The sequence below is a fragment of the Seriola dumerili genome, unplaced genomic scaffold (assembly GCF_002260705.1).
Source record: "Seriola dumerili isolate Sdu_G_001 unplaced genomic scaffold, Sdu_1.0 BDQW01000230.1, whole genome shotgun sequence".
Classification (NCBI taxonomy): domain Eukaryota; kingdom Metazoa; phylum Chordata; class Actinopteri; order Carangiformes; family Carangidae; genus Seriola; species Seriola dumerili.
Genome location: NW_019174485.1, coordinates 4,546,682 through 4,563,689, shown reverse-complemented (window position 1 = coordinate 4,563,689; position 17,008 = coordinate 4,546,682). Strand labels below are relative to the sequence as shown.

The 17,008-nt window shown below is 39.4% G+C and overlaps 1 protein-coding gene across 2 annotated transcripts in view; it reads right to left on the bottom strand.

Annotated features, from left to right (window-relative positions):
- LOC111229380 (tumor suppressor candidate 3) overlaps nucleotides 1–17,008 on the bottom strand; it is a 69,173-nt gene that overhangs the window by 34,595 nt on the left and 17,570 nt on the right. For both annotated transcript variants that reach the window (XM_022755695.1, XM_022755696.1), the window contains exons 2-3: nucleotides 8,991–9,160; nucleotides 1,136–1,253 (exon numbers count right to left, since the gene is read on the bottom strand). In XM_022755695.1, the coding sequence (XP_022611416.1) occupies nucleotides 1,136–1,253; nucleotides 8,991–9,160 (288 nt within the window). The remainder of the gene's footprint in view (nucleotides 1–1,135; nucleotides 1,254–8,990; nucleotides 9,161–17,008) is intronic.

Genomic DNA, 17,008 nt, shown 5'->3' with positions numbered 1-17,008 from the left:
GCCGAAGTAGAAAACCAGAAAATGAATCTGAAAGTATTCTAACAGTTTAAGTCTTTGTTTTTTTTTGTTTTTTTTTAATCCTCTTGTTCCTGCTTCTCAAATGTAAATCAAAAGACATCTTGTCAGCGTCTTTTCCTTGCGTGACTGGAATGAAAACAGCTACCTACCTGACACAGGTGACTCACCAGTGCCTCTGCTTCAGAATGGAGTGTGTAATGTGTGTTGATTGCATGTGTTTATCAGCATTTAATTAGCTTTGTGCTTGTATGCTTCCTTGTTTGTCCATATCAATATGTGCGTTGTGTTTGTCTGTGTGTGTGTGTGTGTGTGTGTGTGTCCAGGAATTGCACTGTGTTCAATGCATATAAATACCTGTGTGTATGTGTGTGACTTTTTATTGGCGTACTTTTTGCCTTTTTCTCAAAGGTTTTCTGTGAGGTTGTTTGATGGACTACCGCTGAAGCTCTGAGGCAGCTCCTTACTATCAGCTAGGGGGTAGAAGTGAGGGAATAAGGGAAAGAGGAGAGAATGAAACTTAGAAAGGAGAAGAGATGCTGAAGATAACAGGGTTTGATAGGACGAGAAGAAAAAGTTGGCCGTGAATATGATGGAGAGGAAGGAACAGCAGAAGCGCTGTGTCTAACAATGGCTGACCACAGTGGAAAGGAGAATGGGGACTGATGAGGAGAAAGAAAAGGCATATTTGCAGTTGATTGATATTACCCCAGAATCTCTGCCCGACAACCCCTGGAGTTTTCTTTTTTAAAAAAAGGCAGTTTTACTACACAAGCAGCTATTAATTTAGGGAGCAAATTACCTTCGGCATTCACGTTCAGCATTAGCTTTTTGTGTTTAATATGTTTGTCTAGTACTTTTATCTTTGTGAAATGAATCATCCTAATGACACATAAAAAAAACACCTCTCTAAAGGTGGAAGGGAAGTTTTGATTAACTAAATCGGAAGCCAACAGATTTTAAACCAATCAATGCAGTTGCTGCAAGTGCTAGTGGTGTTTTCTGTGGGTTACACACTACTGTGTGAGCATGTTTCATTCAAGTCACAGGTTGGTATACAAATGGCATTAGGTTTGGGTGAACACATATGGGATTGACAAAACTCTAAATAACTGGTTACCTGTTGGAAAACATCAGCTCCCTCATCGTAGTCCACTACCGTGAAGAACAGCTTGTTGGAAAATGCAGATGAGTAACGCCACGAGTTTGCCAAAACTTGGTACTCCTCATTCGCCTGCCTATAAAATGGCAATGAGACAGAAACAAATATCAAGAAAAAAGCCAAGACAAAATATTTCATGTTTTTACATGTAGGTAAATACTCAGATACACATTTCAAGTACCATGCCAATAATTAGGACTCTATTCAAGATGATCTCTTCTGTAGCAAATAAACCTGGTTGATTGCAGACATCACTGAAGTCAGGTGTCACCATATACTAAAAACATAATGAATCATAATTTCAGACCTATATTACAACAATTGTCTAGCGGACTGATTTTCCAGCACGACAATGACCTTAAACTAGTACTGAAGTGTTTTAACAGGCTTTTCAATTCTTGGAAAACATTCTGATTCAAACTGGTGTTTTTTCACCAGACCACACTGAACATCTTCATACCTGAAAAGACAGTGCTGAAAAAATGTGGATTCTCAAGTTTTGTGAAAATAAAGTTAAAAGCCTAAAAAAAAAAAAAAAAAAAAAAAAAAAAAAAAAAAGGCAGACATGTCGTATAAAGAAATGTTTAATTTGCAGTAAAAACTTCACTTAAAACTAAAACTTATACTAGGGACATAATTGCAATGAAAAAGGTTATTAAACATTCCTTATTCACAAACACCAATTACTCTTTGTATCATCTTTTGCAAATCTAGTATTGTCATCAGAATGGAACCAATATTGTGGCAGCCAAAATAGACCAAGTACCCTAGATGTCTTGTTTACAGTGTTGTCAATTATGTTTTAAAAGTACTCAGTTATATTGTTTGTCTTTTCATTTATTCAGCTGCTCTTTGTCTTACAGGATGAGTTATTTTGATTCTGAGAAGCCATGGGCACAGGCACTTCACAAAGGATGAAATGAATGCATTTATTCATGAAGAGACAGAAGGTGTATGAAAATGGAGGACAATATCACCAGAAAATCCACAACTGAGAAGGAGAAAGAGAGAAGAACAATGGAGGGAGAAAAAGAAACTGTAATCTAGATCCATGGTGATGTCTTATGACGTGTAATCTCTTTCATTTGTCACTTTATTTCTATTTACTTCAAATTACACTTAATGAAGAAGTTATTTTAACCAGCCTTGGTCAGATCAGTCTTGTCCTCCTGTATGACAAGATAAAAAGTTAAATGCCAAGAAGCAGTCCCTCTGTTTTTCTCCCTTTCTCTCTCTCTCTCTTGTTTCTGACTTTAGTTAGGCCCGTATGATGCTCTACTTCAATTTGACATTGTGTCTTATGTCAACTGCCTTTTGTGTTGCTTTAATTAGTGGGAAATCGTCTGTCAGGATCTGTTATGTGCAGTGGTGTTACATTGTTATCTTCGCAACTAATGTTAGGATGGGTCCTTTGAAGTGTCTACAGTTTAAAAAAGTCAGCAGAGATGAAGTTGAAACTCAGGCCAGCAGACTGTCAGGGATTACAGTGGTGCTCGTCTCTTTCTGTGAACACCACTCTGCTGGAATTGTCTAGGTGACACTGAGATCTGGCTTTTTACTGTACTGATATTTATTCATTTGTTGTTTATTTAGCTTCCTGACAACTGTCCTAATGATAAAAGAATATTTTACTGATGGGGTTAAGTTTTTTTATTCAATAATTAAGCAAAATAATGAAGTTAAAACATTGTGTTTTGTGAATGTTAAACCACTTTTAATTGATGGCTTGTACTATATTCCTCATATGACATTTCGTGGTATATGTATTTATTTATTTTAGTGTAACAATATCTGCTTATTCACCATAAAGAATATTTTAACTTGTAAAACTTTGACTATTAAACAAATGATAAACATAAATTCTTGCTGCTTGCTTTACAAGTCACAAGAAAAGCACTCACCTTTATCCATCAAAGCTACTTTTCAGTTTTGCTCATTTCTGTGTGTGTACAACAAACCTGACCGGTGTTAACTACAGTACTTGAATCCTGAATACATTTGAGCATCAGGTTTGTGTGGAAAGGGAAAAGACAATGTGTACAAAGTTTTCTCTTAACCTATCTCACCCAGGCAACATAAATTAACCAGCAAAACAAGGTAGGCATATGAATTAATTAAAAATGACTAAAGGTCTTTTAACTATATATTTTTTTATGGTCAAGTGCGAAAATGAAAATGCTACAGACCACTGTGAACTCAAAACATTAATTCAGTCTTTTATTGTGACATTCATTATATCAATTATATATTTACAGTATATATTGATGTGACCTGTCTTCTGTCTTTATCTCTTATACTGTATATTTGCTACTTTTTTTCCTTTGTCTTCTTTATGTTATTTTGTAAATAATATAATAGTTATATTATATATTATATATGTGTTATGTGTTACTATCATCTCTATGACAAGGTGTTTATTTACTAAGTACTAAATGTGCTGGATGTGGGAGTGAAAATTGTCATGTGTGTGACTGAAGCTTGTGCTTAAAGCTGCAATATGCAAGTTTTGGAAATCAGCCTAGTGCTAGCATGAGATTCGAAATCAAGCTACTCTCCTCCTCCCACCCTTCCCTCTCCCTGCTCTGTTGCACTCTGCCCAGCCCTTCTCCTAAATCCTCGTCATAATCGCTGTCTCAGCTAATGCAGGAAATGGGAGCTTGATAGCCTATGAGTCAGCCATACCAGAAGTGCGTTAATGCATTGATTGACACCTCTGAGCTCCCACCCCTGACTTTAGCTTTCTCTGACTGATTAGAAGGGTGGAGCTTGCTTAAAAACTTTAGAAGGAAATATTTTTTCACTGCTGCCAGGCTGTTCAATGAGTGTGGGGCACAGACATTACCTCTCCACAGTAAGATATGATTAGCATATTTTAACTGATACACATTAGAAAATAAAGTTACATACTGTTGTCAGGCAATACGTGTTGTTCTCACCTTTGATCATGTAGCCACTATTATTAAGTTTTTTCTAAACTTTTATACCATAACAACATGTATGTGTAAGTGTACATGTGTAACTGCTTATACTGTGTGTGTGTGTGTGTGTGTGTGTGTGTGTGTGTGTGTGTGTGTGTGTGTGTGTCAAGTCATGCTAAACTCAAATTTTCTTGTTAGCAGTTACTGAGAAACAATAACACTGAATCATATAAGTCAAAAACTGCAGTGAAACCTGCAAAATGTAACCTAGTTACCAAAGAAGAAATACAAGTATATTGGTCTCAGACTTTTGGACCCCACTGGATACGGTAGTTATCATTCAACTAAACGAAGAGGTATTTTTCCAAGTTTCATCCAGCAGAAAACTTTTCTTCTACTTCTGTTCTTGGTGCAGTGTTCAGCCTGAACTGTTGCATCACTATCTGCCATTTTTTTTCCAGTCGCTTGATACATTTTGTGAAAATACTTCAACATCACCATACCATCGACACTTAGCTGAAAAATGAATACAGTGTGACAACTGTCATCTTTTAGTATACTTAAATTAGTCTCATTTCTTGTGTGAAAACAACACTTAGTATGTAGTATGAAACTGGGACAAAGCTTAAGAGTGATGTGGGAGTGAGGACCCCAGTAATTAGGCATCTTTTTCACTGCCTGATGGTCCTCTTAACGCAGACTCTCTGGTCACCATCTAACATCCATCTCTTACTCTCTCTGTCGCTCTGTTTCACTAATGATTCGATGCTATCGCTTGTGTTAATAAGCGCCGGTCGGCAGGGAAGGAGGTGGGTGGGGGTGGGGGTTTGGCACACAATCAAAGAGAAGAAGAAGCAGATAGAAGTAAAGAAAGGGAGTAAAAGGACAGGAATAATGGTGAATGAGAGATTGATATTAACAAATGCATCTGGTGATTTAATAGAAATAAGTAGGCTGGTTTCTTGTTAAGAGGAAGAGAAATTGATTCTGAGATAAACAGATTAAAATGTGTGTGTGTGTGTGTGTGTGTGTGTGTGGCCTTGTTTTGCTATATTTGTGAGGTTCACAAATTGGGGCCCCGCTACACCTGTGGAGTCCGACACCCACACCAAAATGCTCGGCCTCACAAGTTTAAACTGATTGCATTTTTCTTGGCCGATTCTGATTTCAGATTTCTTTGAAAAGTCTGACCTGCTGATTCCGATCCTCTTTCTAAGAACTATAATTGACAGCTACACAAAAATTTTGTAACTTCTTAAAGGAAAAATCTATTGTATCATAGCAGCAGCAATTAAGCGAGGTCGCCATCATGTACAGGTGAGGTAAGCGATGCGGGACTAGTTTTAGCTGTTTTGCCTTTGCTAGTTTCTTGAAATTCAACATGCTGCGAGTTGATGTTTTTTAAGTGTCTGATTGAGTTTGTCATTTCAAATGTTTTCATTGTTGTTCCTCCATGGCTTACGTTGGCCAGTATTCCAAATTGCAAGCTTTGTGTCTTCTGGACTCATCATGAATAATTTCCACATCAACAGCATGTTGTGTGTGTGTGTGTGTGTGTGTGTGTGTGTGTGTGTGTGTGTGTGTGTGTGTGTGTAGCTGTGTCTGTGCTGTTGTGTGCATGACGAACCATCATGTGATGCATGAGTGTAAATTTGACCGCCAGAGAATCGCATATCTGAGCCGACCAGACTGAAAACTAGCCTTTTTCAATCACCAGTCGATTGATCAGTGAATCAGTGTGTGTGTCTGTGTGTGTGTGTGTGTGTCTTCATGTATCAAGGGTCAGCCCACAGCTAGTCCTGCATAGCCATGATCTCCACAGCGCTGTGTCAGCACTGGAGAATAGTCTGGCTGCACCCATTATTATTCTGCCACTAGGGAAAAACGCTTTGGCTTGTTTGCATTTCTTTAAACCACAATCATCTCGGGCGGCGATGAGCCCAGGATGCAGCAATGGTGCCAAACATTCGCACATGGGGAGGAGAGCACTGTCATTACAGCGGCTAATCCCCGCAAAGAAAACGCCACAAAAAAACAGCAGAGCCATATGTCGACTGTGCAATTGCACAATTCAGATCTTCATCAGAACTTGCCATTTTCCATTTGAAAATGGTCACAGGCAAGGGAAGTGGAAAGGAAGACGAATGACGCCTGAAATAGGTGCACAAATGACTGGCTCATACCAAGAGGCTACATCCAGTGAGTAAGATTAGCCCATAGCAAGTGGTAAGATTTGAGAGTGTTTGTGAATATAATTGTAAACCTCCTTGTACAACCGGCTTTTGCAATTGTGTGCTTAATTATGCCTCTGCCAATAAAGAAAAAATAGAATTTGAATTTTCAGAGCACAGGAATAAAAGAGAAATAAAAAAGACTAAGTTTGTCTGTCTTTTGTGATAATACAGTAAGTGTCAGTTCTGCCTGTTTTCAACAAAAAAGCAATTTTATGAAGAGAAAAATGAGGGAGACACACACACACACACTCACACACACACACACACACACACACACACACACAGAGAAAAGGAGAGGTAGCTGATGGGTGTTGACATGAGTGATGAATAAGTTATATAATCAAGTGACTGATGAAATACAAGAGTGGCTGATTAGAGTAACAGGCCAGGTCAGGATGGAGAAGGTCAGTACTGATTTCATCAACCAGCTAGACTTCCACTTGGACACCAGGACATGGGTCAAACATACTGTATAACATGCATTCCAGTGTGGTGAATGTGTATTAAGTAACTTGAAATTTAATATTCCATAACTCAACAAAGAGTGACAAGCCTAGTTTCCACGTTTGTTTATTTCTTGATATGGGTCTGAACAACTCGAACCAAGGTTTACCAAATAATAACACTTTTCAGAAAGAGACACAGTGATTTGTAGGGAAATCAGTAATTCCTGAACATCAGAGCAGCTACCATCTTTGGTTGCAAATTTCCCATTCAAAAGCGCCTGACAGAGATGCAAATATGAATGCAAAAGGGAAATCAACAGTAAAAATGAAATGAAAAACAATCAAAGCAAGCATGAATGATAAAAACCAAATCTAATTCTACCAGAGAAAGAGCAGGACTGACTGCAATTCACATGACCCTGTGAAAAACATTCAAAAATAATAAAGTTGGGTCCTCTGTGTGCACGCTGTATGCAATCCAAATGGTAGCTTCTGTCCCTTTTCATCATTTGATGCCATAGACTGTAGTGGACGATTATCAAAATGTTAAAACACAATGTCTACAATAAATACCGTAAATTTCGGACTATAAGCCGCTACTTTTTTCACACGCTTTGAACCCTGCGGCCTATACAACGATGCGGCTAAATTATAGATTTTTACTGGCCAAAGGCCTCCAGGGGGCGCTCTAACGGGAAGCGCAAAAGTGAGACAGACATGTGGGGAAAGATTATGCACCGAAGAAGACACGGTAGTTTTGATTTTGATTTTGAACTGGAAATGGAAAACACACGGAGAAATGCATATGATGCGGCTTTTAAGTTAAAGGCAATCGATTTGGCCGTCAAAGAGGGAAATAGAGCTACTGCACGTAAGCTTGATATCAATGAATCGATGGTGAGACTTTGGAGGTGGCAGTGGGAAGAACTGAGTCAATGTAAAAAGACGGCAGAAGCCGGCCGTGTTGGTGCCGTACAGGCAGTTTGAAAAAAAGCACGTCTTGAATTAAATCTTTAAAAAAAATCTTCCGTGTAATGTATTTCTGTGTACGTAAATATCTCATGTTACAACATGAAAACCTGCGGCTTATAGTGAAGTGCGGCCTATATATGTACAAAATTTATTTTCTTGTAAAATTTAGCTGGTGTGGCTTATATTCAGGTGCGCTCAATAGTCCGAGATTTACGGTATATGAGTGCAGCCAATTTTGCATTTAGTCTTATACTGTTTATTTCAGCTCCTCATGCTGCATTTCCAGTAGTCTGTCTCTTATCTCCAGTTGGTTTCATAATGAGAGGACAGAACACAGTGTTGTAAATGTGCTCATCTGGCATCTGAGACATGATGATGCTAGAAAAACACCACACCCAACACTGGTTCTAATGGCTTCACTGACTACAAAGTAACTTTAAGGACCACGGACAGCTCCAGAGTCCAGTGTACCAGTGTTGTGTGCACAGCTGTCCATGGTGCTGAAACACTGGGATTGACATGCAGTTAAAATCATTTGACTCAGATGGGGATTCATTTATATTCGGAACTAGAAATTAAAATCAAACTTCTAATCTTGTATCAGCATTTTGAGGTAGTGTTTGACCTTGCCATGTTGCAGTTGATTCTGCTGCAAACATGATGCAAGCCTAGTTTTGTTAATAAAAATCCAATTTAAAGCTTGCTGCTGGGATTTTTGGAAAATCTCATCAATGTATTAAATGCTTTGACCATGCAAGTGGGTAAGCAGGTCTTGTTGGCCTTGTTCTGTGGAACTTATTCTTTCGCCTTTAGTAGTATGGTTGGCTGGAGTCCCTTTGATCCAAATATCAACGTGACTCACAGGTTTGTATTATATAATACTGTTTTCTGTGTTTCCCAAGGTGTGCAAGTCTATATATGTGCATGCAAGCAGGGTATGTGAAATATCAGATGAGCTCTAGGACATTTGTGCTTGTGTGCGTGTGTGTGTGTGTGTGTGTGTGTGTGTGTGTGTGTGTGTGTGTGTGTGACTTGAGAGTTCAAAGATTTTTTCACTGTAGGTGAACGTCAGTGCACTGAGTAAACTTGGAGGACATGAGAGTCATCTCAAGCAATCAAAAGAATGACAGAGAAATGGCTGTTATGGTAGGAGGTATGCCACGTTAAAGAAGGTGCCTTAGCCTTGTGTGTGTGTGTGTGTGTGTGTGTGTGTGTGTGTGTGTGTGTGTGTGTGTGTGTATACCTGCAGACAGAACACTGCCTTTGAGGCTGCAGGGCAGTGAACATGACGATGACAGAGTAGTTCCTGGGTGGGGCCTTGACAAAGCGACGGAACTTGTCACCGTTCATCCGGACGACCGAACGCCGAGAGGACCACTCCATCATCTGGTCAACCTTCTCTGACAGCAGGTTCTGAACAAACAGACAGTGAAAGGGCAGAGAGGACAATGCTTCCCGTTAGGATTTTCAGACTCAAACAGAAAAAGTAATTCCTGTGAGTCCAACAAAGCTAGACAGAATAAATAAAGGCATTTTAATTCTTTAAAATGTCAAAAACTTTCCTGTCATGGGGGAAAAGCATGTACAGTCAAGTGACAGCATAGAGAAGTTGCAAAGACATTCTAGTATCCTCATATAACATGATCTATTTGTACAGTCCCAAGAAAGATTTCCCACAGAATATATCAAAATCCTTGACTTCTTCTTATTCTTCTTATTCAAGCAATGTCTCTTATATTCTATAATATTCCAACTACTACATGACCAGGAGGTATCTTGCAGTAAATACTGGCTGCTTTCAGAGTCCAAGGCTGATACAGGGAAAGGTGTTCCTGGATGTAAATTTTAATAGGCTTGACTCCTGGCCTGTATTGACTAATGGGATGCAAAAAATCTGGAATACAACAAACCTAACCATTATTTACAGAAAAGGAGTCCTAACTTGGTAGTCTAGGTGTGTGCGTATGCACAGAAAAGCCATAGTTCTCGGTTGTTTTTGTGTGTGAATTGTAGGAGTCTGCCGTTGATTAAATCCAGTCCGGCTTAGCCAAAAGGTCACAACAGAGTTAGCGTCAGAACACAACGCTTAAGGCAAACAACACACAGCATACATGTGTACACAAACACATCAGCTAGTGCCTTTGCAAGGTTTCTAAAGCTGAAATGCTTATTCTGGCAAAGTTATGCAGTGGGGTACGTAATGATTTGATGTGGCTGACTGTGTATGCATGTGCACAAGTGTCCTTGTACTGTGTGTGTGTCTGTAAATCTACTATATGATGTGTAAGTTCTCAGCAGGACACTGCTTGCTCTCTACTAGCATCTCCTTTGCCAAACTTGAGCTCTGAACTGATGGCTGATGAAACACAAGACTGCTGATGAAACACTTGTTTCCCCAAACACTGCTGATCAAACTGTACAGCAAAAAAATCTGTCCGGAAAGTATATTTCAATTTACAGCATAAAACTCTTTTTTTTTTGTGAACTAGACTATGCTAAATTTGTGTTGAGGGTTTGTCATACATTTTTCATTAAAGACTTTTGTCCACCATCTCTGCATCTTTAGTATATACAGAAACACTGATAAATATATTTTTCTCTCTTCTCTTTTCTTGCCCATTACTTTAAAGCAACTACCATGTTCTAAATAGGAATAAATAACTCAGGGTAGAGAACATGTTGTTTATGTTTATGACCCAAAGAGTGTTGTTGTCTGCTATTCATTTCACACTTTCAACTCATAAAATCATTATACTCATTCTCATTCTACTAGTAGTAATACAGTTAACCTTGGTGTGATGTTGGACAAGGCAAAAAGGATTACATTCCAGTTGAAAGAGAATAAATGGAAGTAGGCAAGAGTAGTACACTGGTGCACTGTGTACTAATATATCAACATATATGATTTAGGGGAGTAACGACTTTACAAATCCACAGTCCAGTTCAGCCTTGTTTATTTTTGGTTTTGGTGTTTTATTGGGGTGAGGGGGTCTAAAATCTTCCAAATCTGCTGACTTGAATGTGTCCAGGGGCTCCGCATTATCCATCTTGAGCTAATTAAACTAGCCTAATTTTTACTGCAGGCAAGATCACTCGATCATTGGACCAAAATAGTCACGTGACAGACTCAGTTATAAGAGAACAAAATAGGTGTAATGTGTAAAATATCCAAAATATACAGCTCGTGCCAACTTCAAATAGAATACTTTTGTGATTTACATGTGTTGTAGTGTTGATTGTGAAATGAAAAATGAGTTTGAGAGCTCCTCAGCCTGCACCTCCAGTGGTGGCTGTGGGTTAAGGTTTTGGGAGGTCTTGTGACACAAGATTGTGTGCGTCGATCAAAATATATAAATATATTATTAAAATGTCTTGCCAACTGAGCCAGCTGAGTGTGCTGACATTGTCAACTAGGGCACAACATTCTGCGTGCCTCTCGCTCACAGCTGCTACCCAACATGTGCATGCAAGTCTCGCTTGTGCAGGGGGGGAGGCATTTAATACAGAGCCGAAGGGCAGCAGACAGGAGGGATGCGCTTCAAAAATGAATTTTCAGTCTGTAATTTGAACCAGTCTTAAAGGATAACGCATGATGGTCTGAGTGTCTCAAGCTAGTCTATGTACAGTAACTTTCCATCTCTCCCTCTCAATCCCTCTCTCTACCCAGTAGTCCACTAGTATTGGATCAAATAGACAGTAGCTAAATAATTTAGCACTGCACCTCACTCCAAAATCTCTCTCTCTCTGTCTCTCTGTCTCACGCACACGCACACGCACACACACACACACACACACACACACACACACACACACACACACACACACACACACACACAAGCTCATATGCTTGGCTGCAGACAGAGCAGAGCTGTAGACTAAATCTTTCTAGTAAACAAAGAACAAAAGTGGAAGAGGATAAGAAAAAAGAGAGTGAGACAGAGAAGGAAAGACAGTACGACACGTGTTTCTGCTGTATTGCTTGTTCAACTCCGACAAAACACACTCCTTCACCAACAAGCCATGTATAATGAGGGAGGTTCACTAAGAAACACTGCACAAAAGGAGTACACCACACCACCACAAACACACACAAATGGGATTGCACATCCAGAGGAGGTACAAAGTGCTTTCTGTGCACCTTTTCTTTTTTGCCTTGAATTTATCTACCAAGTTTTTGCCCATGTGCATTCAGCCCCAAAAGGATAGCTGTCAGTCCTGGATGCCAATCATGCTGTAATGATGCACTGCCTTACTCATGTTTTTCAGGCGCGCGCAAGCGCACACACACACACACACACACACACACACACACACACACACACACACACACAGTGCTGAAAATACACCAAAGTACTACTTGTGAGGGAAGTGTAAGTGATGATAAAGGTGCTGAAAAACAATGGAGGGCAGCTGGCAAGAGAGAATATTTGCTATAATATAGGGCATGTTTTGAAGCATAAGCTCCTGCTTGGGAGGTCTTAAAATGAACTGTCCTACCAATTCAAGAACTGAAAACTAGCAACTATACAGGCCATCATCCATATAAATTTGGGATTAAAATTGCCCACTACCAGGGGTCTCCTAGGACTGGTTGGGTGTAATTTCTATATCTTGTGTTAACTCTGTGTGACAGTATACATTTATCACCTTATTAAGTGATATGATAATTCTATTGTAGAGTATGATGACAGCTATTAATACATTATTTACCAGAAGCTGGTGTCAAAATCAAAAACACTCATTCCAACTAAAATTTTTTACCATGATAATGATAAAAAAGCACATCTCAAACTCACCCTGTCTCCCAATTAACAAGAATCCACTTGTGCAGTCAAAGGACAGAACTCACGGCACTATGGTGGCTGGTAATGAATTTAAAAAATAAAGCACTGGTAGGTTTTTCATTTGAAACATGTTGGCGAATGTGATCAATACCATATTGAGAAAAAGAATGGCAAAGTACAAACAAATGGGACTGATTAATGAGTTTGAATAGTATTATTGTTAAAGACAGAATCTCAGAAATAGGAGTACTGAATGAGTACATTGTTGTAATGCCGCTGTGGATGCTATGTACATTTATATCAGATACATCAGAGTTTAGCATTACAACAAGTAAACATTAGGGAAGTTTGCATTACCAGCAAACACCATCGACAGCAAATTAATAGCATATACTGTAAAAGCAGGCAAGAAAACAGGGAAACGTACTAAAATTTGCCTTTACAAAAACAAAGAGAACAAGATATAAAATACATGCCACTAACAATAATAGACTTGGTTCGCTCTTTAGTTGAGGTAAATATGGCCATCGTCTGCGAGCTCACAGTAATGCCTGTTGTACGTATTAAGACAAAATGATGCCTGTAAACTACAAAGTAGTTAGAAACACTTTTAATGAACCTTTCCCTACACAGAGCTATTTACATATCTTATGCTAGACCTTCAAGTGACTCCCACACATCAGTGTTATAACTCCCTACTTTACCTGATCCACATACACAAACACGAACAATACATAAGCACTCCAAACAGCCCGGGACCATTAAAAACATTTATTTCCACCCCACTGAGCACAGAGGGCACTAAAATGAATCACATCTACCATGTGTATTTGTGCACGTGTGTGTGTGAGTGAGTGAGTGAGTGAGTAAGATGCACAAATGGTCTGTAGATATCCTGCTTTATCCGTCTGATTTTCTGTTACTCACTCTATGAATGTCATGACCTCTCTCACTCTCTCTCTCTCTCTCTCTCTCTCTCACACACACACACACACACACACACACACACACACACACACTATAGGCAGCAGACTGTATTGGTAGCACTGAACTGAGGTCTAAATTTCTCTATAGTTCCCCATTTACTCTTTTGCTCTCATTCTGTTTTATTCATTATACCCACTTTTCCACATAATTTCCGATTGTCTTTTTTCCTTTTTTTCTTTTCCGGTTATCTTCTTTTGAGCAACTCCCTGTTGTTTTCACCTTTCTTGCAATACAAAGTCACTGTAGATGAGAACCGGAAATTGTGGCTAAAAAAATACAATAAAATTGACTTTAAAATAAAAAAATTATATTTTCACTAGTAGAGGAAGAGTTATGAAGAGACCAACAACTGGAAAAGAAAAAGCACTCCAAGCTGAGGAAAAGAGAAAATAGAAACTGATATAGAGTTGAGATAAAAGAAGCGTGAGGAAAGGAAATGATGAAGGGACAAAAAATAAAAGGATGACACATGGAGTGTAAGGCAGAACTGACTCATGCACTAATGACCACACAGCAAGAGGTTATGGAGGGGCATCAGAGAAGACGGTTAGTTTATCAGCCAAGCAGTTATTCAAGCATAGAGTCACTCTGCCAGCAGGCCAGCCGGCCCAAAAGCTGTCAGAAAAATGGTCAGCCACTCAGCCAGTTAATTATTTATTTGGTTAGCAAATCAGCTAAATAGTAAATCGATAAGCTGAAGTCAGTCATTCAAAGATTCAGTTTGTGAATTAAGCAGGCAGTCGGGTGATTAGTTAGTTTGTCTGTCAGTCAGCTGAGTCATTTAATCAAACAATGAGTCAATTGAGTATTTTAAAAGCTGACAAACCCCCAATACCTTAAAGTGCCTTGTAGTTTGTAGTTGTAGTCTAGATTTCCCCAGCCAGCCATGGGTTTGATCTGGGAACCCTCCACATGAAAAGCTCAAAGTGTTTGTTCAGTCCACAATCCTTTGCTCTGAGCGGACTAAACAGAGGTCTATTGTAAGTGAATGGGTCTCAGTTTTGGCCATCAGGCTGCTATACACTTTCCTCCAATTCTCCCATTGAAAGGGGGATTACAGGAAATTGGCTTCGTATAACATGGAACAAAGACTCATCCCTCACCCTCTCTCTCTCTCTCACACACACCCCCACCCACCCCCACCATGCACCCACCACCGGACTACACATCATACCAACACACACACACACACACCACACACAGCCCTTTTGTAAAACCAACAAAAACTTGCAAGTCAATTTCTGGTAATCATGGTGTCCTTATGATGAGTTGGAGACTTTGTGTTGAGTTGAAGCAAAAATACTTAAAACTTTCACACATGCATGAAGGAAGCTCAGGAGGGCAGAACAAACAAGGAGGAAAGAGAAAAAAAGCAAAGTTACTCAGAAATTGGATGTTCTTTTTTATTTCATTTCTATAATTTTTTTTTAAAGGAACAGAAGGGAAGGATTAAATGAGAAATGGGAGAAGAAGGTGACCGAGAGGTTTATGAAGCTGGAGGAGGACCTCAGGATTTGATTAATGGGAGAGTAAATACAGGAGAAGAGAGGAAAATGTATGGAAAAAACAAAACGGACAATAGAGAGAGGGGACGTGAAGATGACAGAGAGCATGAACAAGTGAGCAGAGGGACACAATAAGCAACAGTTCAGCTTTCCTAACAACCATATTGCTAACATGTGTCTTGGTGCAGTTTGCTTGTTTTCTAGCACACCACCCACCCACACACACGCACACACAACATTGGAGGCAATAAGTGAAATCCTGTGAGTAGTTAATAGGGTGAGATGTAAAAACATATACCACCACACATTTTCATAGCATATCTGTGTGAGTCACTTTGTCTGTCAGTGTTATTGTTTTCATCTCTCACCTCTATTAAATCAAGCCAACATGCTTTCATTTTGCAAGCTCCGACATTTGTCAGCCCATAATCTACGATTCCCAGAAATACCGTGACTTGTCAGTGGAGGGTGTTGGTGAGGGAGGATTTGTCAGCTTATCTGCCTAATAACAATTATTTGAAAAAATGCATATTTCCTTTGCCTTTGTCCACGTGTCTTCCCGTCCGTCATCCTCCGGCGATGTTATTTTATTTTATATCTTTCCCCCCCATTAGTGCCAGCGGTTGTCTCTCTCCATGATGCTTATAGAATATCTAAAGATTTGTCTTTTTTTTTTTGCTTACAGATTACAGCTTCTCTCTAAACCTCCCAGGCACATGGTGTGACATTTTAAATCTTCTGTCATTTCCTTTCCCTAGGGTTCCCATCGAAGTCTTTTGTGTTTGTTGGTTTAGGGTGTTTGCGAGTTTTATCAAGTTAACTTTTAAACTTTTCCAGACAGTTTAAATGCCAGTTAGGAGATATAAGTCTAATTTTGAAGCTGAAATAAAATGTGAATATGATAAAATGAATATGCACTAGATGTTCATGGTGGCATTGAATTCTCACAGTGAGAACATCACATTACAACAGAACTCAATTATGACCATAAAACTAAATTTGAAAAACATTTATGTCTCTGAGTTAAGATCACATCAGGGTTTCCGCCAGTGTCGCCATCGGGCCTACATTGACCCCCTTGCCAGGCCTTAGCATCAGGTAATTTGGGATGGTTCGGTTAGAAACCTTAATATAATGTTGGTTAAAATCCTTTGAATGAAGTGCAGCTGATGAGCATCCCATCCTAAGTAACAGCCACAATTGGAATGGTCACTACGTATGCTATAACAAATCCCGGTGGTGGGCCGCTACATTGGTTAAAAAAAATCATAAAGGTTTTGCTGGCAATCTCTTTACTGACCCTCTCTGTGTGCCTGTCATTGGTAGTGTGTTGCATGCATGCATGCATGCATGTTCCTGGCGCATCCCAAGCTGCCAGGACTAACAGCTTCTCTGGTGGACATATTTTCACGTAAAATTACTACTTTTTCATTTCTTTCTATTCTAGGTATTGTTACTTTGTAATTCCCAATTGAGCTTTTAATTTTTATTTCTATCTGCACAGCTTGACCAAGTTATTTGTTGTGCAGGGAATGAACAAGGTAAGAGCATTGTTCATTCATCTCCCCAATGCATTGTACGATGTGGCCAAACTACACCCACACCAGGTGCTCCAGTCATTTGACCCATCCACGGACTAGTGAGTGTAATTCATTCTAGTTATATTCTACCCGTCACAAAATAGTAGCAGAATGCCGAAGCTAATTGTTAGTCATTCTGCTTAACCTCTACTCACCCCTCCTTCCCCCTTTATCTTTCTTTTCCCTGTGTTTGCAGATATCATTTCTCTGGGGAAAGCAGAAAGCACAAATTGGGTTTATGGGGCATCAGTGCAGTTTGATTTTGTTATAAAGGCATCCCAATAAAAACTGGGGATGGACACACAGGGCAAGGGGCCAGTCCCACTCTAAAAACAATAGTGAGTCAACGTAAATACTCAGGGAGCATATGGTCACTATACTGTTCCCCTGCAATAAAGCCAAGAG